Source organism: Myxine glutinosa, chromosome 10 (genome assembly GCF_964187855.1).
Source record: "Myxine glutinosa chromosome 10, kmMyxGlut1.1, whole genome shotgun sequence".
Classification (NCBI taxonomy): Eukaryota; Metazoa; Chordata; class Myxini; order Myxiniformes; family Myxinidae; genus Myxine; species Myxine glutinosa.
The window spans coordinates 124308303-124331401 of NC_136270.1; the positions used below are offsets into that span (position 1 = coordinate 124308303).

At 45.8% G+C, this 23099-nt stretch overlaps 1 protein-coding gene across 12 annotated transcripts in view; it reads right to left on the minus strand.

Annotated features, from left to right (window-relative positions):
* LOC137417995 (heat shock factor protein) overlaps positions 1-8154 on the minus strand; it is a 58331-nt gene extending 50177 nt beyond the window's left edge. For 10 of the 12 annotated variants that reach the window (XM_078786063.1, XM_078786062.1, XM_078786060.1 and 7 more), the window contains exon 1: positions 7550-7897. In XM_078786063.1, coding sequence (XP_078642189.1) covers positions 7550-7645 — 96 coding nt within the window. In that variant the 5' untranslated portion in view covers positions 7646-7897. Of the gene's footprint in view, positions 1-7549; positions 7898-8121 lie in introns of those variants that run through there. The other 2 variants (XM_078786061.1, XM_078786058.1) reach the window with 1 other exon arrangement.
* Between the last annotated feature and the right edge of the window lie 14945 nt (positions 8155-23099).

The following is a 23099-nucleotide window of genomic DNA, read 5'->3' on the forward strand; positions in this document are numbered from 1 at the left end:
CCATTCGGCCTTCTCCCAATTATCAGCAAAGTCATGGAATCCATCATTGCTTCAGATATGAAATCTTTCCTCTTCTCCAATGGCTTGATCTCTGATCATCAATTTGGTTTCAGACCTGGTCACTCGACTCTGGACATGCTGCTTCTGCTTTCTCAACAATGGATGGACGTCCTCAATGCCAAACAGGAAATTAGAGCTGTCTCCCTTGACATATCACGTGCCTTCGATACGGTCTGGCACCCCGCTCTGCTCACCAAACTCTCCTCTTTTGGTATCCATGGAAATCTCCACGCATGGCTGGTGGACTTCCTCTCTAGTTGCAGTCAACATGTGGCCCTGAATGGGTTTCTCTCATCTCCTCTTCCTGTTCAGGCTGGAGTTTCCCAAGGCAGTGTTCTGGGCCCTGTGCTTTTTCTGGTCTTCATCAATGATCTCTCTGACTCTCTTGAAAATCCTCTCGATCTCTTTGCTGATGACTCTACTCTCTGTCGCTCCATTCTTCAACCCTCAGATCGGCAGTCTGCAGCCTCCTCAATCTCTGCAGACCTGGACAAAATCATAGACTGGGCAAACAAGTGGAACATGTCTTTCAATCCTGACAAATCTCACACTCTTACGATGTCTCTCCGAAAAGACCGACTGGACAACCCTCCCATCCACTTTCTGAATAATCCTCTCCAAGAAGTTCTGTCACTCAACCTTTTGGGTCTCACTATCTGCCATGATCTTTCCTGGGAAAACCACATTTCAAATCTGGCCTCCAAAGCCAGTCGCCGACTGGGCATCCTCCGTCGTGCGAAGTCCTTCCTTGGCACACCTGAGCTCCTCACCATATACAAGGCTTTCATCCGCAGCTCATTGGAATACTGCTCTCCCCTCTGGGCTGGTGCTTCTGCCTCACACCTAGCTCGTCTTCACGTTGTTGAAACCAAAGCATTCAGAATCATTGGAATTTCCCGCGATGAAGCTAACTCCAAGGGCCTCTCACTCACTCACCGCAGGCAGGTTGGTGGTCTTTCTGTCTTCTACCGACTCCTCACTGGCCTTGCCCCCCCAGCTCTCTCTAGGCTCTGTCCCGCAAATATTCCTACAGGTCGCACAAGATCTGCCTGCAACCCTCTTATGGTTAAACTGCCAAAATCAAGACTCTCTGCTCACCTTCACTCCTTCATTCTTCTTTTCTCCCGCCTCTGGAACAAACTCCCTCACTCTCTTCAATCCCACTCCACCCTCCAGGTCTTTAAAACAGCTGTTCACCACAATCTCTTATCTTCCCCCATCCAAACCCTTGATCTTTTCTACCCCCGCTAATTTCACCCCAATTCCACTTTTTTGAAATACCAACTTCTGTCCTGGAAGTCTTTGGTGTCCTTGTGTTTTATACTTCTCCCACCCCCCCCCCCCCTTCCCACACATCCTCCCCCCAGCCCTCTCCCTCCCCCACATCTCCCTGCTCTCAAATGTTGTGTTTGTGTGCTTCCCCTTCTCTCCCCATCTTGTCTTCCGCTCCCTCTTTTTATATATTTTGTTTGTCTGGTTGATTTGTTTGTGAAGTAAATGTTAGCTCTTTCACGAGCTTCGATTCAGTATACAAAAAATAAAAAAATAAAAATGGCTTTGTTGAAGATCGCACCCTAGTTATTAGTCCATGTACAACACGTAGCGAACCATAGGACCTCTCCGTAGTTATTTCATTATTATGTGTTTCAGTTAAGGATCTGTTCCCAATAGTTGAATCTGCGTTGCATTAATCAAATAAGATAGGCCCCATTCCGTCCATTTTGCTCTCCCTCTCCAAATTGTGGTACCTCGCTTGCCAGCAGCGATCGCCGCCGTTGCATTGGGTTGTTTTACTGGCACCACGCCGCCATAAGCCATGCGGTCAAGCCGAGGAAGAAGGGGGTGGAGCCGCAAGAACAAGGTGTGGCACGTCGACTCGTCATCGGAGGTGGAGTCAGCAAGCCCTTACCAACCAACCAGCGCCGTGGTGAGCCAACCGGTAGGCGTGTCATCAGAGCCGGCGGCTTGATTCCGACACGAACAATAAAAGCGGCTGCGAGGGACTGTTTGGACAGTTGAGTCAGAGGGTTCAGGAGGAGTGAGAGAGTCGGGTGAGAAGGTACGAAGAAGACGTGATCCGGCAGATGAGTGAGGTACCCGACGAGGATACGGAGCATTGAAAGGAGAGTGGGTCCGTTTGACGGCGACAATCCCACGCTTGATTCGCATTGTCCGACCGTGTGAGATACGACACCAGAAGCTGCCGCTGGCTGTTCACTTCCAGCCCGGAGCGTGGACCTGGAGTGGACCTCCACGCTGTGCCTCTGCCCGAACCTTCCAGCCATGCTATCCCAGTGTCCCACCTGGACCTTCTCCTTCCTCCAGTCATTCCTGCCTGCTATTCCCCTTTCGTGTAAGTCTGTGTGTTTGTCCTGGGCATTGATAATTAAGACTGTTTTAAGGTTTGCCCTGTGTATCTGCTTTTTCCTACTTGTAAATGCCCTTCTTTCGTTTCCTCTTTTAGTATAGAAATAAGCCTGTGTTCTTCCTTTACCCTTGTTGGTTCTTTGGCTTCCTCTCATCCGGTCGCTTTAGTCTTTTCCCCATTGGTACCTGTGGCACGATTTGGCCAACGCTCAGAATCGGGTTAGTCGATTGCTAACGGCTCGAATCGCGGATTGCTAAACCGCTCGGCAAATACCATCTTGTCCGTGGTTCGAGCGGTACTTGTCTCCCTGCTTTGCGGAGGGATTGGTAAAGGTATTCGGGAGAACACCTTGACCAATAACCCTGACCAATTTCACCCTGCAAAGGAGCGTTATAAGTACCAGGACTAGAGGCGGCCAGCTTAACAGGCCAAGGGGATTAACCCCCCCCTTGCTAAGGGGAGTGCCGTCTCTGAGATCCGTAACAATATTTTGGATGGGTAATCCTGGGATCTCCAGGAGTAAAATAGGCTATTTCGTTTTCCCAATTTCAGCTTTAGTCTCCAGAATTCTTAGGTTTGGACTCCACATAACATTCACGTTCACATAACGTTCATTGTTCTCATTGTGACGATGTTGTTTTCCCGGGTGCCGCACAAACGGCTGCACCGATCGCTGCACGGACTCGATCGGACTTGGTGACCTCGGACAAAGACCTTTTATAAGGACACGGGTTGAATCCCTGCCTGGGAGAATTCTAACCCATTTCAACTGAAGGAAACACGTATCGGGAGTACATACGACATAGCGATTGTGAACACGATTATCGATCATGATCACGATCATCACTATCATAGTGTATCGATCACTGTGGGACATTTGGTGAATTATAGTAAGATACTGTTTAGATTTTGATGATTTGCGTGTGATATGATTTAACGGATGTTTATATGAATCGTTTAAAACAAAAAAAAACCCTTCAATTTCTGATATTTTAACTTTTCATTTGGGCCTCCCAATTGAAGCCCAGCCCATAGGGCGGGTACCGTTGTGGGCGTTGAATCCCTGCTTGAGAGAATTCCATCCCCCTCGCCGCCATTACGTCACGGCCGTCTATCCAACTTACAATCCCACGAGATATGCGGAAAGGACGACCCAAAACCAAGATAAACATCATTAAAAGTAAATAATGACCTCGGGAAAAGTTCAAAGACATTTAATCTCTACATGAGAGAATTCCACATAGCTATTTGGGCGGTGAATACGCTAACAGATCGTTGTCTCCAGCGATCTTGCCAAGGCCGTAACACCTATTGGCTCAAAATCCTTTTAACTGTTGATTTGGAAGTTTTTACAATGAAGGAAACACGTATCGGGAGTACATACGACATCGGGAGGACTAACTGCACGCGTCTTCAGTATCAAGCTTAAAGCTGTCATGGCGGATCTGAAGAGCGGAATGCTTGGAGAAGTGGTGGGCTACTTCGGCATGGAGGATCAGAAACGTGGACTCCCACACTGCCACATCCTGCTGATACTTGCTCCCGCATGACGTTATTTTCCCAGGTGCAGCACAAACGTCTGCACCGATCGAGATTTAACGGATGTTTATATAAATCGTTTAAAAGAAAAAAAACCTTCAATTTCTGATATTTAGCCTTTTCATTTGGGCCCATGGGGCGGGTACCGTTGCTCGTTAGCCAAATGGGAATTAGGAATGGTAGAATTGTTTAGAGTAATCACAAAACTTTCATTTAGTGCAGTAATTATGTTCATAGCATATATTCAACAACAAAGTTATAAAAATGTGAACAATGGAAGGTGGTTGCTCCACCACCAAAATCACCATTAACGTTACCATGAACACTAAGGCTTAATCAATATATTCCAGACCCTACACCCCATACAATGTACATCTTTGATAATCTAGATATATTTGCTACTACATGTCATTATAGTGAGCTGCAAAGATGCACCAGAAAATGCACAGTGAATATATAAAACGGGAAAAATGTAAAAAGACTATTTTGCATGTTTGTGATGTCATAATGGTATGTAAATTAGCACCACAACAGGAATAAAGGACACCATTGTGTCGAGAAGGGTCAGACCTTTCATTCAACACCAGAATTCTGTTTTTAGCTTCTATAATAAGCTATACGAGTTTGAAGGAATTTAGTAATTTTTGGTGGTTACCATGGAAACGGTTCTGTAAAAAATGATTGCACCACTTTCAGACCCTACATCCACCCTGGCGATGACCTCCATAGATGATCCCGAACAGCAAGTACCATTGGCATTTTTCTAGCCGACCATTTGTGCCAACTCTTTAAGGAGGCCTCTTTTCAGGTTTGGTGGGTAGACCATTCCTCAAGATGCAGCCCACGCATCATGCTGTGCCAAATCAACTAAAGAAATGTGCACGACGTTCTCAACCTCCTCCGATTTGATGAAATCTGGCACACTCATCGGTGTGCTGTTGGAAATTTTTTGGTTCTGTCGATGAAGTAGCTCCTGAGATATTGCCCCCTTAATACTGTAATAACCGAGAGTCATCCTGTGGGACATTTTGATCCAACTTTGGCCCTATTTGACCGAGGGAGGCAATTTCATTTTAAGTGAAAGCTGAGAAGTATCCCAACCCATTCATGAGGGGATTCCAACGAGACAGGTGAAGCACAAATCCTGCAGCAGCTGCATGACAAATTCCATGCTTCAACGGAGAGCGAGAAGATGCATAGTCCTTCTATCCTACCCAAATGTTGGACACGGAGGAGAATCAAGGAGTTTGGTGCGACCGATTCAGACCACTAGCTAAAATGAACCAGAGGGTTGCTCCATCTTTCTCCTCTTATAAAGCATCACTGTTCGACCAGTACTTGCCAAGGCCATCGCATGGATCCAACTCGATAGAGGGAAGATGCCCCCACTCGGTACCGCAGAACTTGGAGTTTGCTCGCACATTCTGTCCTCCATCGTTGACGCAAACCTGAAAGTCCACTGTGAGTGTGCACCGAAAGGTGTGCATGTATTACTCTTTAGTCTTACCACTCCACACCTACTGCAGTGAAAGCTGGAACTATGGCTCCCCTCAAGCACATTTAAGGATAAAGACTCCAGTGGGATTAGCAAAATACGATATATTTGTTGGCAAGATCGCGCTATCAATGAATGTAACCGTCAGATGAGCCAGAGCTTTTCACACTGATCAATCATTCACAACACAAACCGTTGAGTCACTTATCACCCTGATCTCAACACAGAAGATTTTTCCGTGCATCCAATATCGCAATTACAGTGCCCTCGGAGCTACCTCATACCTACAGGAGCAGCACTACTTAACATCTTCTGCCCTCCCCCGCCCCCCCCCCCCAACCTCCACTAGCAATGAGACACACACACACACACACACACACACACACACACACACACACACACACACACACTTTTACTGCAAGTAAACTCACACATGCAGTACTAATTACTTCAACAAAAAAGTCTCAGCCTCCTGCTCACAACTGTTTCTCATATTCATGCTCTCCTCCTCCCTCCACCAACCTAGTCATCCTCCCAACCCTAAGCAATTGACGCCCTTCCCACACTCAAGCCTTCAAAACCTCACACCAAGAAATCTCAATCCCCTCCCTTCCAAAATTGTCCCATCTTTACTCTCACCCTCCTCCCACTCATAAAACAAACGGCCATTCCCACGTCAAAACAGCAGAATATGTAATACTTTCTACTTCCCTATCAGGTTATCACCAACTTCACAGAAATAAGTCAGAATTTTAAGAGAAAATAGTCAGAAATAACAGCAAACCTGCACAACCTCCGCAGTAATAGCTGCTTGAGAGAAAGGGTTCTAACGGGTAATTCTATAGGGTTCCGAAATTAGCTGCCATAGTATAGAAATTGTGGGTAGAAACTGTCCAACCAATGGGGGTACATCGCACTGACAGAGAGACACACACACACAAAGAGACACACACAAAGAGAGACACACACACACAAAGAGAGACACACACACACAAAGAGAGACACACACAAACAAAGAGAGACACACACACACAAAGAGAGACACACACACACACAAAGAGAGACACACACACACCCCCAAAGAGAGACGCACACAAAGAGACACACACAAACAAAGAGACACACACAAACAAAGAGACACACAAACAAAGAGACACACACAAACAAAGAGACACACACAACGAGACACACACACACACACAAAGAGACACACACACACAAAGAGAAACACACACAGAGACACACACACAAAGAGAGACACACACACAAAGAGAGACACACACACACAGAGACACACACACACAGAGACACACACACACAAAGAGACACACACACACAAAGAGACACACACACACAAAGAGACACACAAAGACACAGACACACACACACACACACACAAAGAGACACACACACACACACACACAAAGAGACACACACACACACACAAAGAGACACACACACACACACACGAAGAGACACACACACACACGAAGAGACACACACACACGAAGAGACACACACACACGAAGAGACACAAAGACACACACACACACACACAGAGAGAGAGACACACACACACAGAGACACACACAGAGACACACACACAGACACACACACAGACACACCCACACACAGACACACACACACACACACACACAGAGCAAAATTGGCGGGAAGGGAAGGTTCGGATGAAAGGCATTCACGTTGCCATGTTGTAAAGTTCATCGTACATAACACTTTAAGAGGGGAACATAAAACGTTTCATCGCGCCGATTCAAATAAGAACAACATTTGCTACAAGTAAACAAGGATTCCCTTAGGATGAGCAAGAGAAACAAGATTCAGAAATGCGTCGTCCGTGAGATCCATGAATACTCGCACGTATTTTACAAAGCGGACAGGACACGCACATGGCTGAGGGGAATTTAAATGGCCTCGCGAATTGGAAGGCGCCGCCGACGAACATCTGCGGAATAGACTCGTGGAACAAGGTGGAGAAGGGAGCACGTTAATAGGTTGAGGGACGCTATTATGATAATTTGGTGACGGCCCGTTCATTGCAAATCGCAGGCCGCACCGACACGCACCGCGCTCCAGGCGATGAGCTCGTTGGTCTCCGCGTCGTCCACCAAAGTCCACAGTTTGGTGAGGAAAGCGGGCACGATGCCTCCATGTCCGTCCATGTCCCTGAGGAAGGATCAGGTACGTAGGACCGTGAACGGATCACCACAGCGTGCACTGTGCATCAACATGCGAACTCGCACGCACATACAGACACAACGAAACGAAGGGACGCTGGTCACTATTTCCGGTTTACAACCACGATTTCCTCGTGTGGGGAGCAACGACCCACAAACACACAATAAAATAACCCGACTCTATTTTAAGTTGCTGATTATATTCTGGAGTTATGACTCTGCTCGACACTTCAGTCCGAGGGCCGTCGCATACTGATGCGAACTATACCGTCAGGGCCATGACACCAAGCATGAGGACTGCTTGAACTCCAACTACAGTATAATCATATGTTCAGTTTTAATCTTGGCATTTCTGACATTTAAAAATATAAATTTATAAACATAATATTGGTAAATCACGATCAATGGGCACGAAATACGAGAACGAACAAATTAAGTCTGCATGTCGATTTAAGACCTACATTACAAGCAGGACTACAGCTTTCGGCCATCCGGATCACACCGGAAGTCCCTTTTTTTTTTTTTACTTCCGTAAGGATAACCAACAACAACAACAACATCAACACTGTGGTTGCTTCTGCATTTCAGGCACTTCAAACGCACATTACAAAGATTAAACTAAGCAAAATTCACTCATTATTACTTGCAAAATCGAAGAAATATTTTCAAGGATATTGGTTGATCATTGCTATTTTTTCATATTTTTTTGTATACAAGATCGAGCGAACCTCGTGAAAGAGCTAACATTAATCACACAAAAAGTCAAACCGACACAAAACACAAAACAAGGGAAGCGGTAGACAAGATGGGGAGAGAGGGGGAAGGACACAAACACAACATTTGAGAGCAGGGACATTGAGAGAACTGTGGGAGGGAGAGGGCTTGGGGGGAGGTGGGAGAGGTATAAAACATGAACACTGCAAGGACTTCCAGGAAAGAAGTTGGAATTTCGAAAAAAGTGTATCTGGGGTGAATTAGCAGGGGTAGAAAAGATCAAGGTTTTGGATATGGGAAGATAAGAGATGGTGGCGAATAGCTGTTTTAAAGACGTGGAGGGAGGAGTGGGATTGAAGGGAGTGGGGGAGTTTGTTCCAGAGGCGAGAGAAAAAAGGAATGAAAGAGTGAAGGTGAGCAGAGAGTCTTGATTTTGGCAGTTTAACCACAAGAAGGTTGCTGGCAGATCTTGTGCGACCTGTCGGAATATTTGGGGGACAGAGCACAGAGAGAGCTGGGGGAGCAAGGCCGGAGAGGAGTCGGTAGAAGACGGAAAGACCACCAACCTGCCTGCGGTGAGTGAGTGAAAGGCCCTCGGAATTAGCTTCATCGCAGGAGATTCCAATGATTCTGAAAGCTTTGGCTTCAACAGCGTGAAGCCGAGCTAGGTGTGAGGCAGGAGCACCGGCCCAGAGGGGGGAACAGTATTCCATTGAGCTGCGGATGAAAGCCTTGTATGTGGTGAGGAGCTCAGGTGTGCCAAGGAAGGACTTCGCACGACGGAGGATGCCCAGTCGGCGACTGTGTTTGTGTGTTTGTCCGCTCACTTATGCTTGCCCGCAGGTCACAATTTTAAACTGATCTTCATTTTTGAGGTCAAAAGGTCAACATAGGCCAAAGGTCAACCACTTTTTAAAAATTTCTAAAATCCTCCATTTTCATCCTATTGACAAAATTTGAATGGTATTTGCATATCAGCTAAATGAAATCAACTGGCAACTATTTTTTAGGTTAACATAGGCCAAAGGTGAACAACCTTTTCCATTTTTTAAAATCCTCAATTTTCAACCGATTGACTAAGTTTGAAAATAATTTTCATATCGGCCAACTGAATTCAACCACCAACTATTTTTGAAATCATCAAAAGCCAAAAGGTCAACATAGGCCAAAGGTCAAACACTCATATAAATTTCTAAAATCCTCAATTTTCATGATTGACTTGAAATTTGAATGGGATTTTCATAACGGCGAACTAAATTCAGTTTAGCAGTTTCACCAGAAGAGGGTTGCTGGCAGTTCTTGTGCTTCCTGAAGGAATATTTGGGGGACACAGCACAGACAAAGCAGGGGGAGCGAGGCCAGAAAGGAGTCAGTAGAAGATAGAAAGACTGCCAACCTACCTGAGGTGAGAGTGAAAGCCCCCAGAATGAGCTTCATCGCGAGAGATACCAATGATTCTAAAGGCCTTGGTTTCTACAGCGTGAAGCTGAGCTAGGTGTGAGGCAGGAGCACCAGCCCAGAGGGGAGAGCAGTACTCCATCAAGCTGCGGATGAAAGCTTTGCATGTGGGGAGGAGCTCAGGTGTGCCAAGGAAGGACTTCGCATGATGGAAAATGACAAGTTGGCGACTGGCTTTGGAGGCCAGCTTGGAAATGTGGTTTTTCCAGGAAAGATCATGGCAGATAGTGAGACCCAAGAGCTTGAGTGACAACTTTTTTGAGAGGGTTGTTGAGAAAGTAGATTGGTGGGTCTTCCAGATGGTCTTTTCGGAGAGACATAGTGAGAGTGTGAGTTTTGTCAGGATTGAAAGACATGTGCCACTTATTTGACCCGTCTGTGATTTTGTCCAGGTCTGCAGAGAGTGAGGAGGCTGCAGACTGCCGATTTGAGGGATGAGATATGGAGCGGCAGAGACTGGACCCATCAGCAAAGAGATAGAGAAGATTTTCCAGTGAGTCTGAGAGGTCATTGATGAAGACCAGAAAAAGCACAGGGCCCAGAACACTGCCTTGGGGAACTCCAGCCTGAACAGGAGGGGAAGATGAGAGAATTCCATTCAGGGCCACATGTTGACTGCGACCAGAAAGGAAGTCCGCAAGCCATTTTTGGAGGTTTCCATGGATACCATAGGAGGAGAGTTTGGTGAGCAGAGCGGGGTGCCAGACCGTATCGAAGGCACGTGATATGTCAAGGGAGAGGGCTCTGATTTCCTGTTTGGCATTGAGGACCTCCATCCATTGTTGAGAAAGCAGTAGCAGCATGTCCAGAGTAGAATGACCTGGTTTGAATCCAAATTGATGATCAGAGATCAAGCCATTGGAGAAGAGGAAGGATTTGATATCCGAAGCAATGATGGATTCCATGACCTTGCTGAAGATTGGGAGCAGGCTGATTGGTCTGAAGTTGCAAGGATGTTTTTGCACATTTCTTGTGTAAAGTGGTGATGTTGGCTGATTTCCAAGCAGAATGCAGATGTCCTTGAGCAAAAGAGAGGGTGAAGAGAACAGAGAGAGGGTGAGATAGAGCGGAAGAGCAGGGTTTTAGGACTCGTGGGCTAATGCCGTCTCGTCGAGTTGCAGAATAAGAGTCGAGGGTTGACAGAAACTTCTCCACCTTGTCAGCAGTGAAGGACACAGAGTGCAGGAGCAGCTGGGTTTGACTGGGTAAGGTGGGTACAGAGAGTGATGGGTTTGGGACACAAGATTTTGAGGCAAACACAGAGTTGACGCATTCGGCTTTTTCACGTGCGGTTTCAACTGTGTAGCCATTTGAGGTAAGGGAGGGGATGGAGGGGGAACAAACACCAGAAACAGATTTGACCAGATGCCACCAGGATTTGGATGAGGGAGACAGGTTTGAGAGGTCAGTCTTGAGAGTGGAGAGATATTCTTTCCTGGCTCTCCTGAGGGTAGACACACACTTGTTCCGAGCTTTGTGAAAGGAACTGAGATTACCTTCAGTTGGATTAGCCTTCCATGAGGCAAAGGCAAGTTGTTTCAGGGCAACTGCCTCACCACAAGATTCCGTGTACCATGGACGGGAGGAAGGGTATGACAACTGAAGACGAGATGGGATAAATCTGTGCATGAGAGAGAGAGCAATTTACTTTGGAAGAAAAAGCAATTTACTTCCATTCACATTATTGATGCAAAATTTCATTCTGAAACTTCCATCCAGCTCAGAGATACAGATCAGAAATTTGGAGGGCAGGAAGAAAATGTTAAGAATGTTTTTTTTTTTTTCTAAATGGTGGATTAGTGCTCCTAGGGGTCTAATAAACTGTGGGGATCATAAAAATTGGGAGCACTAATGGCAGAAACAAACCCGACAACAGTAATAAGCCTACCCCTTCCCCAGCCGTTTCAGGTAAGGGGCGAGATGGAAGGGGAGGAAACATCAGAGATGGACTTGAGAAGGTGCCACCATGACTTGATGGAAGGAGACCGATTGGAGAGTTCAGAATTTAGATCTTCAAGATGGTGTTTTCTGACATGCCTCAAGGTGGACACAAAAGTTTTGGGAGCCTTATGGAATGGAAATGAACTGAAGCTGTCCTTCGTTGAGTTTGCCTTTCTTGTTGAGAAAGCAAGCTGCTTGACCACAACTGGCTTTTGACAGGTTACTGTGTAGCAGGGCCCAGGGGGTGAATAAGATAGCTGCAGGTGGGATGAGATAAACCAATGCATGAGACAAAGTAGACTTTTGCGAAACTATTGTAAGGCAGAATAAATACCAGATGCTGTGGAGTTGGTGGACCAATTATTTTGAGAGGGCAGATTGCATCAATGCTAGTTGGCTTGTGTGAGCAGCCATATCCTGCATCGTTGAGGTTGTTCCCTTACAATAGCCAAAGATGTATGGACAGTGATAATAAAGTGGTCAGAAGAGCGAAGATGGGAAGAAGAGGACCAGGAGAGATAACTGGTTCCAGCAGGGAGGATGTTTCAGTTGCAGAAATCCATGTTGGGAAGTTTAAAGTTTTGGTCAAACCCACAGAGTCACATTAGGCCTTTGCTGCAATGCCATGGCTTGTTGTCCCTGAGTTAACATCCAGCCACCTGGCATGGTGATGGTTTAAATCACTGCAGATGAGGAACAGATCGAGTAGGGATGTATGGTTTTGAATCGATCCATATTCGAGGAAGTAGAATCATCATCATTGGGTGGATGGTATACCGCATGGAGAAAATTAGGTGGTTGCGGAGAGGTAAACACATCCTCCAGAAGTATCTCAAACGGCTTGGGGGCGTGAGTATGGGTATTGAACAATGGAGATCTTGACGTGTGGTGGGGACTGGAGGAAGCATGTGGAGTATAGACCAGGAAGAGTTTGTGGAGTATAGACCAATTGTACACAAGCTGCCAATGTTTGACTACGGTACATCACTGTGCGTAGTCATCCGTGACCCATCAGCAGGCCTCACGACCCTGGATTTGGCAACCCTTGCTCTCGGCCATCTTGCCAGCCCGATCCGACTGTATGTGCAGACATAATACTGTACCGTAAATGTAATCTTTATATATTTGATGAAGTGGATCGTGCTTGCATTCTGTGGGCAACTAAATATAAGTTGTTCAATTTAGAGTTTAAAGATACAGTAATGTTTAATGCAAAATAGACAAGTTATAAAATAAAACAAACGCTTACATTCTAATGGGTTGCTAGGCAACGTTAAGAGGTGGACGTTTTTTAGTCTAAGGTGATGAAAAATTATTAGAAGTGGAACTTCTAAACCGAAGTTGGTGATGGTGATATTCTTGCAGATGTTGATGCGTCACACGTCATCGTAGGAGGGAACCACCTTTGGAGGCCATGTTTTCCCCACATAGTGGGGGTTGGCCTTTTTTGGGCACCGTGGTCCCCTTTTTGAAGCAATGTTTTATGGCCGGATGCCCTTCCTGCCGCCAACCCTGTTGTTCGCCTCTTGCGACACACAGGGAATTACCAGTGAACTGGTACTCAATTTGCAGACCTCGGAAGGATGACGGGCTGAGTCAACCTCCCTGGCGTTAATTCAGCGATCGACCGGGATTGGAACCCAGGATCCCAAGCCGGAACCCTAACCGCGAAGCCAACACCAGGCTTCATCGGAAATTTGAGTAACATGGATTGAATTTTCATTCGCAAATATTGTGTCAGAGGATGCAAGAGGCATAGCGATTCTCGATATGTTATTGGTTCAATTTCCAACCAGATGATAAATGCAGTACATCGCAGTGCAATACAAGTCATTTTGCATGCTCTCAACACATGATGGAGGATTTGCCTTACCAGGTAGATAGAACACTGCTGCAAAGCACAAATTGACCATACCAGGCAGCTTGCTGTGAAACACTGTGAATTGTAAAGCTTGTGATTTTTCATTTCCAAAAGAAAAACCTAAATTCCGTTTCGTATTAAATCATCTCCGAGCATTTTCCTGTAACTGTTCCAAGGGGTCTGGTCTGAGTAAGCCTCGCCAAGCTGAGCGTCTCCGTCCCTCTTCCTGGGTGGTGTATTTCACTGCCAAAGCGTTGCAAAAATGCAGGGAACAAGTAGAGATACAGGGTGTTTCAAAAAGATTGATACAACTTTGACTTCCTGCCATTTCTTTGTTTTTTGACCGACACCGTTTTCGTTTTTAGGGTTTGGTGGTGTTATCGTGGTATTTGTTCCCTAGGATTTCTAGCTCCATAGCTCAATTATGCCATTGACAGGGGAGCAGAAGACAAACGTGATGGCTCTGTGGTATGAGACTAAATCAACAACCACAACATTTTCTGGGGGCAGAACCACCTGAGGAGATCACTGAGAGGTACCTGAAAGGGCCTAAGGTCACATGCTTCTGCGTCTTCAATGACAGATGGGAATGATGTGGTCTTACTGGTTTGAGAATGACAACAGCAGGACAGTGACGATCAACGGTGAGAACTAACGGGCCGTGCTCCAGAAGTTCCATCAAGATCTAGCCCAAAAAGGTCACCCCAAACCAGCTCAGCATGACCTGGTTTATGCAGGTTGGTGCACCTCCGCATGCAGCTGGTGACACCATCACTTTTCTTCAGCAGCTCTTCAGAAACCACCTCGCTGCCCTGGGTACCGCAATGTCTACGTCAACCGCCCTGCCACACTGGATGATCTGAAGCAGGAGGTGTCAGACTCCCTCCAGGCAGTGCCACATGAGACCTCCAGGAAAGTTGGACAGAACTTTGGAGTCAGTATCAATGCCTGTCTGAACCTCGGAGGGGCACACATCGAGAACGTCAATTACAAGGATTTTGCGTAAATGCCAATTTCAGACCTTGACCTTTCACTAACTCCAGCAGTGACTTTACTGCAATAACAATCAGTGACAGAAAATACCTTGTCATGAGCTTTCAAGAAATGTTTGGTTCACATTCCTAATGTTTGTTTCTTTGTGAATAAACGTTTAAAGTTGTATCATTCTTTTTGAAACACCCTGTACATTCAAAGAACACCGCCCACATGCCAAATAAATAAATATCATATCCTCCATCACGCAACATTCCCGGGGTACCTTCATCACTCGGTGATGCTGCAGTGCAGCATATGGCGATGGAATTGGGAGGGCGCAGTGCACAATAATTGATGAATTGTGTAAATAAAATAAATGAACAATAATCGTCATATAATTAATTTCTTAATTAATTGGCGAATAGCATACCTAAACGAGCACCGTTTCATCCAAATGTGTAACTTTTTGAAAATGAAGTAATTAATTGAAATAACTAAATCATTCATCGATTAATCAAACATGGGGTCAATACCCCTGGCACTCACCTGGAAGAATAAATAATTTACTGCATTGACTAAAGGTATTTTAAACCAATTTCATTGGTTGCTAGAAGCCAGGGCAGCATGAAGAATCATCTTAACATAATCATAAGACTTTAAACAAACAAAAAATACCTATTTTGGGGGGGCAACCCCAACCCCTCTCCCACCCTGTGAACCTCCTCAGACCCCAATTTTTCCAATGCCTTGAACAAACGTTGGTACATCACAGGTGAGGAAGGTTGTGGTGAAGTTTCATCGAAATAGTGTGTGTAGTTTCAGAGGAAAAAGCAAATTCCTATTTTGGGGGGGTCAAACCTGGATCCACTTTGAACCCCGGTAACCCCCTTAGACCCCGATTTTTTTAATGCCGTGGACAAACTTTGGTCACAACACAACAAATATAATTTGTGCCAAGTTTGGTCACAATCCCTTTTCCCGGTGTGTACCGTGGTTTCGAAGAGGTACACCGTATCCCTGCGTGTCGTAAGTGGCGACAAAGAGCGTTGGCGTCAGGAAGGGCATCCGGCCATAAAAACATTGCCTCAAAAAGAGAACCATGACAATTACAACGACATATGGGCAGGGTACAGCCCGAAGTGGAGATCGGTTTCTGAGGTTTGGGACATGGAATGTAGGGACAATGACAGGGAGATCAGGAGAAGTGGTGGAAGTATTGATCAGAAGAAGAGTGGACATATGTTGTGTGCAAGAGACGAGATGGAAGGCAAGTGGTGTGAGAATGGTGAAGGGTAGGCAGGGAGAGAAATACAAGTTTGTGTGGCAAGGGTGCCCGGAGGGCGTGAATGGTGTTGGTGTCCTGTTTTCTGAGGAGTTTGTAGACAGTGTGGTGAGTGTGACTAGAGTGAGTGATAGGTTGATGATGGTGAAAATGATGATTGGAAAGCTCTTGGTGAACGTCACCTCGGGATATGCTCCTCAGGTTGGTCGGAGCGATGGAGAAGGACAAGTTCTGGTGTGCGACAGAGAAGCTGATGGAAAACATGAAAGATGAGGAAGTTGTTGTGGTAGGAGACCTAAATGGACATGTGGGAAGGAGTATGGACGGTTTTGAGGGAGTTCATGGGGGTTACGGATATGGTGTGAGAAATGGAGAAGGTGAAAGGATTTTGGAGTTTGCTGATGGAGCTGATTTGTTGATTTGTAATACTCAGTTCCAGAAAGAGGATAATAAGCTTGTTACATACACGTCAGGTGGGTCGACGACAACCGTTGACTACCTGATGGTGCGTAGGCGAGATTGGGGGCACCTCCGGGACACAAAGGTGATCCCGGGGGAGGAGGCTGTTTCACAGCACCACTTGGTTGTCTGCGACATAAGGGTGAAAGGTGCGAGGAGAGCTCGGCGGGTGAAGTACCAACCGAGAATGAAGGTGTGGAGGTTGAAAGAGGTGACAGTAAGGGAGGCATGCAAAGAGAGGCTGAGTAGGGTAGGGGATGATGTGGTTGAGCTTGAACGTGGTTGGATGTCAATGAAAGCTAGTCTGTTGGGAGCCGTTGGTAAGGTATGTGGATGGACAAAAGGACCACCGAGGCACTCGGAAACATGGTGGTGGGCTGATGAAGTTGGAAAGAGGATTGACGAGAAGAGGAAGAAGTTCAAGGAGTGGCAGAAGGCGAAGGGTACAGAGGCAGAAAAAGCAGAGCATGAAAGTTATAAGGCAGCCAAGAAGGCTGCAAAGAAAGAGGAAGCAAAGGCGCAGGAGGCATGGAGGAAAATGTTCGGAGAACGCTTGGATTCGGAAGAGGGTCAGAGAGCGGTATTCAGGATTGCAAAGCAGATAGCGAAAGAGAGGTGTGATGTGATAGGGGTGAGTTGATTGAAGGATGAAGTGGGACAAATCGTTGTGGACCCAGATGGAATTAAAGGAAGATGGAAAAGATATATGGAAATGCTGTTGAATACAGAGAATGAATGGGATGGCAACATAGAGATTAACCCAGTTTTAGGACCGGCAGAGAAGATAACTGAGAAGGAAGTTGAGGAAGCGATAAAAGCAATGAAGAGTAGAAAAGCGGGAGGGCAGACGGGAGTTGTGGGAGATATGTTGAAGGCAGCAGGAAGTTGGGGTGTGAAGAGAATGACAGAGATCTGTAATCTGGTGGTGAAAGAAGGCCGCATTCCAGTGGATTGGGAACTGAGTACCCTCGTCGCTCTGTACAAGGGGAAAGGTGACCCTCTGGAGTGTGGCTCGTACCGAGTGATAAAGTTATTGGAGCATGGAATGAAGGTATTGGAAAGGTTGTTGGAGAGGAGGATAAGGAAGAAGGTGAAGATCGACGAAATGCAGTTTGGATTTATGCCAGGAAGAGGAACGACAGACGTGCTCTTTATTGTGAGGCAGTTGCAGGAGAAGTACATGGAGAAGAGGAAGAAGTTGTTTCTTGGGTTTGTTGATCTGGAGAAAGCATTCGATAGGGTTCCACACGAAGTATTGACATGGGCATTGAGGAAGTTAGAAGTGGAGGAATGGTTGATCAGAGTAGTGATGGCAATGGACAAAAGAGCGCGCACAGCTATAAGGACGAAGGACGGGAACAGTGGTGAGTTTGAGGTGAAGGTGGGAGTGCATCAGGGGTCGGTACGAAGTCCACCACTATTTGTAGCTGTGATGGAGGTGCTGGCTCAGAACGTAAAGGAGGGTTTACTGTGGGAGTTGTTGTATGCAGATGATGGTGTTGATTGCGGAAAGTATGGATGGACTGAAGGAAAAGATGAACAAGTGGAAGCAATGTATGGAGACAAAAGGTCTGAAGGTGAATATAGGAAAGACGAAGGTGATGGCAAGTGGTAAAGCATGTGGTGAGGTGGAAAGAACTGGGAAGTGGCCATGTGCTGTGTGCAGGAAGGGTGTCGGAGTGAACTCCATTCAATGTGCAATGTGCGCTGAGTGGATTCATCAAAAATGTTGTGGTCTGAGAGGGCCATTAAGCAGTGTGGCAGCTACATTCAAATGTAAGGTGTGCACAGAGGGAGCTGCAGATGGAGGAAATGTTGAGTTGGATCTTGGAGACGGCGTGAAGCTGGAAGGTGTGAAAACATTTTGCTACCTCGGAGACATGCTGAATGGAGAAGGTGGATCAGACTCGGCAACGGTTGCTGGAGTGAGATGTGCATGGAAGAAGTTTCGGGAACTGAGTGGCATGCTGATGAGGAGGGGAGTGTCGTTGAAGCTGAAGGGAAAGGTGTATGCTGCATGTGTGAGAAGTGTTATGATTTATGGGAGTGAGACATGGGTCATGAATGTAGAGCAGCAACGAAGGCTGGAAAGGGTGGAAATGCGAATGGTTCGACGGATGTGTGGAGTATCGTTGAGAGAGAGGAAGACAAATGATGAATTGTGAAAGATGATGGGAATAGAGCCTGTGATTGATGCTGTGAAGAGGAACAGGTTGAGATGGTTTGGTCATGTGTTGAGGAAGGATGAAAGTGACTGGTTGAGAAGAGTGATGGAAATGAATGAAGGAGGAAGTAGAGGACGGGGAAGACCGAGAAAGACTTGGCTGAAGATGGTGGAAGAAGAAATGCGGGCAAGGGGGTTAACAAGGAGAGATGCAGAAAATAGGGCAAAATGGAGATTGTCATGGGGACCGCAAGGCTAACCCCCGCTCTAGCAGGGAAAATGGCCTTAAAATGCATGTTTTGTTTGTTGTTGTTGGTCACAATCCCTTCAGCGGTTTCGGAGAGGAAGTTTCAAGTGTTTACGGACGGACTGACGGACGGACGACGCGCCATCGCATAAGCTCCCCTGAACCCCTGCACCTCGTTCCAGGTGAGCTAAAATACCCTTCACAGCCAAATCACTTGGTCACTGTCGTGTCCGAATATCTGATTCTTAGCTCAAAGGGTGCCTGCGATATTGCAAAAGGTGATATTGCTCAGATGAGAAAGAAAATAAATAAGTACTTAATAAATCGATAATAATGAATTAATTGATTAATCAGAAAAATAAAAAATACCGTTTTTGCCAAAACACATGCTCACGATTGTGCCCAAATTTCAAGTTTTTTCGTCATGTGACCCTCGGTGAGCAGGTGCGAGGTTCCACAGTCCAACATTTGTTTACGGATATTCTCATGGACATTTACCTACAGTTTAGTGATTTTTTTTTCAAAAGCTACCATTTTCTGACGTGCCACACAATGTGCGCTTGGGTGGGAGCCCAAAATCTCAAAAAAAAAAAAATGTTTTGAGAAATTCGATGAAAACTCTCACCTACTTTGGTGTGGCTGGCCCCAAACCTGAGGGAGTAGTTTGGGGACGGACAGACAGACACTCCTGCTTTATTTTACACAAGTGAGGTGCCTTTTACACCAGGAAGCCAAAAGCAAATAAACAATGCGGAAATGGTGAATGCTAAACCATGGAACCAATAAATTCCAAATTCCTGTGGAATTATACACGGATTCTAGACTAATTGGATTACAGCCGTTTCAAGATGTGCATAAATATTATTTTTTATAATCAGCTGGCAATCGTCATGTGACACGGAGAACAAATATTTTGCTTGGTAATTTGGAAAACATCATCGGACAAACCGCTCGGAAATCCGGTGTTGTCAAATTTGTTTTGCTTTTGAAACATCTCCCCTCCCCCCATGTGACCTAACCCCCATTTTTGTGCCTCAGTTGAAGTCGCCGGAGGCATTATGTTTACAGGTTGTCTGTCCATGTGTCCGTGATAGGTTTACGTTACCATGATAACTTGAGAACGGCTGAAGGGATCTTAGTCAAACTTGGTGCAGGTATGTATAAGAAGGTAAAGATGAACTGATTATAATTTGCGGGCACGAAGTCAAAGGCCAATGGTCATAGGTCATGTTCGGTAAAAATACTGTTACCACGATAACTTGTGAACCAGTGATGGGATTCTGACCAAACTTGGTACAATTATGTAGAATGATGTAAAGATGAACTGACGGCATCAGCCCACGGGTCCTAAAATCCTGTTCTTCCGCTCTTTCACTCCCTCTCTCTGTTCTCTTCACCCTCTCTTTTGCTCAAGGTCATCTTCCATCTGCTTGGAAATCAGCCAACATCACCGCTTTGCACAAAAAAGGTGCAAAAACAGATCCCAGCAACTACAGACCAATCAGCCTTCTCCCAATTATCAGCAAAGTCATGGAATCCATCATTGCTTCAGATATGAAATCTTTCCTCTTCTCCAATGGCTTGATCTCTGATCATCAATTTGGTTTCAGACCAGGTCACTCTACTCTGGACATGCTGCTTCTGCTTTCTCAACAATAGATGGAGGTCCTCAATGCCAAATAGGAAATTAGAGCCGTCTCCCTTGACATATCACGTGCCTTCGATACGGTCTGGCACCCCGCTCTGCTCACCAAACTCTCCTCTTTTGGTATCCATGGAAATCTCCATGCATGGCTGGCGGACTTCCTCTCTAGTCGTAGTCAACGTTTGGCCCGGAATGGGTTTCTCTCATCTCCTCTTCCTGTTCAGGCTGGAGTTCCCCAAGGCAGTGTTCTGGGCCCTGTGCTTTTTCTGGTCTTCATCAATGACCTCTCTGATTTTCTTGAAAATCCTCTCTATCTCTGTGCTGATGACTCTACTCTCTGTCGCTCCATTCTTCATCCCTCAGATCGGCAGTCTGCAGCCTCCTCACTCTCTGCAGACCTGGACAAAATCACAGACTGGGCAAACAAGTGGAACATGTCTTTCAATCCTGACAAATCTCACACTCTTACGATTTCTCTCCGAAAAGACCGACTGGACAACCCTCCCATCCACTTTCTGAATAATCCTCTCCAAGAAGTTCTGTCACTCAAGCTTTTGGGTCTCACTATCTGCCATGATCTTTCCTGGGAAAACCACATTTCAAATCTGGCCTCCAAAGCCAGTCGCCGACTGGGCATCCTCCGTCGTGCGAAGTCCTTCCTTGGCACACCTGAGCTCCTCACCACATACAAGGCTTTCATCCGCAGCTCAATGGAATACTGCTCTCCCCTCTGGGCTGGTGCTCCTGCCTCACACATAGCTCGTCTTCACGCTGTTGAAACCAAAGCATTCAGAATCATTGGAATCTCCCGCGATGAAGCTAAATCCAAGGGCCTCTCACTCACTCACCGCAGGCAGGTTGGTGGTCTTTCCGTCTTCTACCGACTCCTCTCTGGGCTCTGTCCCACAAATATTCCTACAGGTTGCACAAGATCTGCCAGCAACCCTCTTATGGTTAAACTGCGAAAATCAAGACTCTCTGCTCACCTTCACTCCTCTTTTCTCCCGCCTCTGGAACAAACTCCCTCACTCTCTTCAATCCCACTCCACCCTCCAGGTCTTTAAAACAGCTGTTCACCACCATCTCTTATCTTCCCCCATCCAAAACCTTGATCTTTTCTACCCCCGCTAATTTCACCCCAATTCCACTTTTTTGAAATCCCAACTTCTGTCCTGGAAGTCCTTGGTGTCCTTGTGTTTTATACTTCTCCCTCCCCCCCCCCCCCCCCCCCTTTCCCACGCCTCCTCCCCCCAAGCCCTCTCCCTCCCACACATCTCCCTGCTCTTAAATGTTGTGTGCTCTCAAGTGTTTGTGTGCTTCCCCTTCTCTTGTCTTCCGCTCCCTCTTTTTATATAGTTTGTTTGTCTGGTTGATTTGTTTGTGAAGTAAATGTTAGCTCTTTCACGAGCCTCGATTCAGTATACAAAAAAACCAAAAAAAAAAACTGATTCGATTTTCGGGTCAAAGTTCAAAGTCTGTCATATGTCTACAACTTGAGAACGGCTGAAGTGATCCAATTCAAACTTGGTGCAGGTATGTATAATGATGTAAAGATTAACTGATTAGATTTCGGGGCCAAAGGTCAAAGTCCGTAATAGGTCTATAACTTGAGAATGGCTGAAGTGATCCAATTCAAACTTGGTGCAGGTATGTATAATGATATAACAATTAACTGATTAGAATTTGGGGCCAACAGGTCAAAGTCCGTAATAGGTCTATAACTTGAGAATGGCTTAAGTGATCCAATTCAAACTTGGTACATGTATGTATAATGATGTAACAATTAACTGATTAGAATTTGGGGCCAACAGGTCAAAGTCTGTAATAGGTCTATACCTTGAGAACGGCTTAAGTGATCTAATTCAAACTTGGTACAGGTATGCATAATGATGTAAAGGTTAACTGATTATAATTTGGAGTCAAGAGGTCAAAGTCTGTAAAATGTCTACAACTTGAGAACGCTTAAAGGGATCCAGTTCAAACTTGGAACAGATATGTATAATGATGTAAATATTAACTGATTAGATGTTGGGGTCCCGAGGTCAAAGATCAGAGGTCATGTCACGTAAAAAATGTGATAACTTGTGAACAACTGAAGGGATTTAAATTAAAACTTGGTACATGTATTATAATGATAGCCTGGTGTTGGCTTCGGGGTTAGGGTGCCGGCTTGGGATCCTAGGATCCTGGTTTGAATCCTGGTCGATCACTGAATTAACGCCAGGGGGGTTGACTCAGCCTGTCATCCTTCTGAGGTCAGCAAATTGAGTACCAGTTCACTGGTAATTCCCTGTGTGTTGCAAGAGGCGACTAACAGGGTTAGCGGCAGTAAGTGCATCCGGTCGTAAAATATTGCTTCAAAAAGGGGACCACGGTGCCCAAAAAATGCCAACCCCCACCCTGCGGGGAAAATGGCCTCAAAAGGTGGTACATGCATTATAATGATGTAAACATGAACTGATTAAATTTCGGGGTCAATAGGTCAAAGGTCAGAGGTCATGTTAGGTAAAAAGTGATAACTTGAGAACTGCTGAATGGATTTAAAGCAAACTTTGTACAAGTGTTATATCGATCGACATCGTCACATCAAAGAGAGTCGTTCTAGTTCTCATTTAAACAACTAGCAACAGGACACGCCCTATGGGCGGGGGCTTCAGTTGGGAAGCCCAAATGAAACGGTAAAATATCAGAAA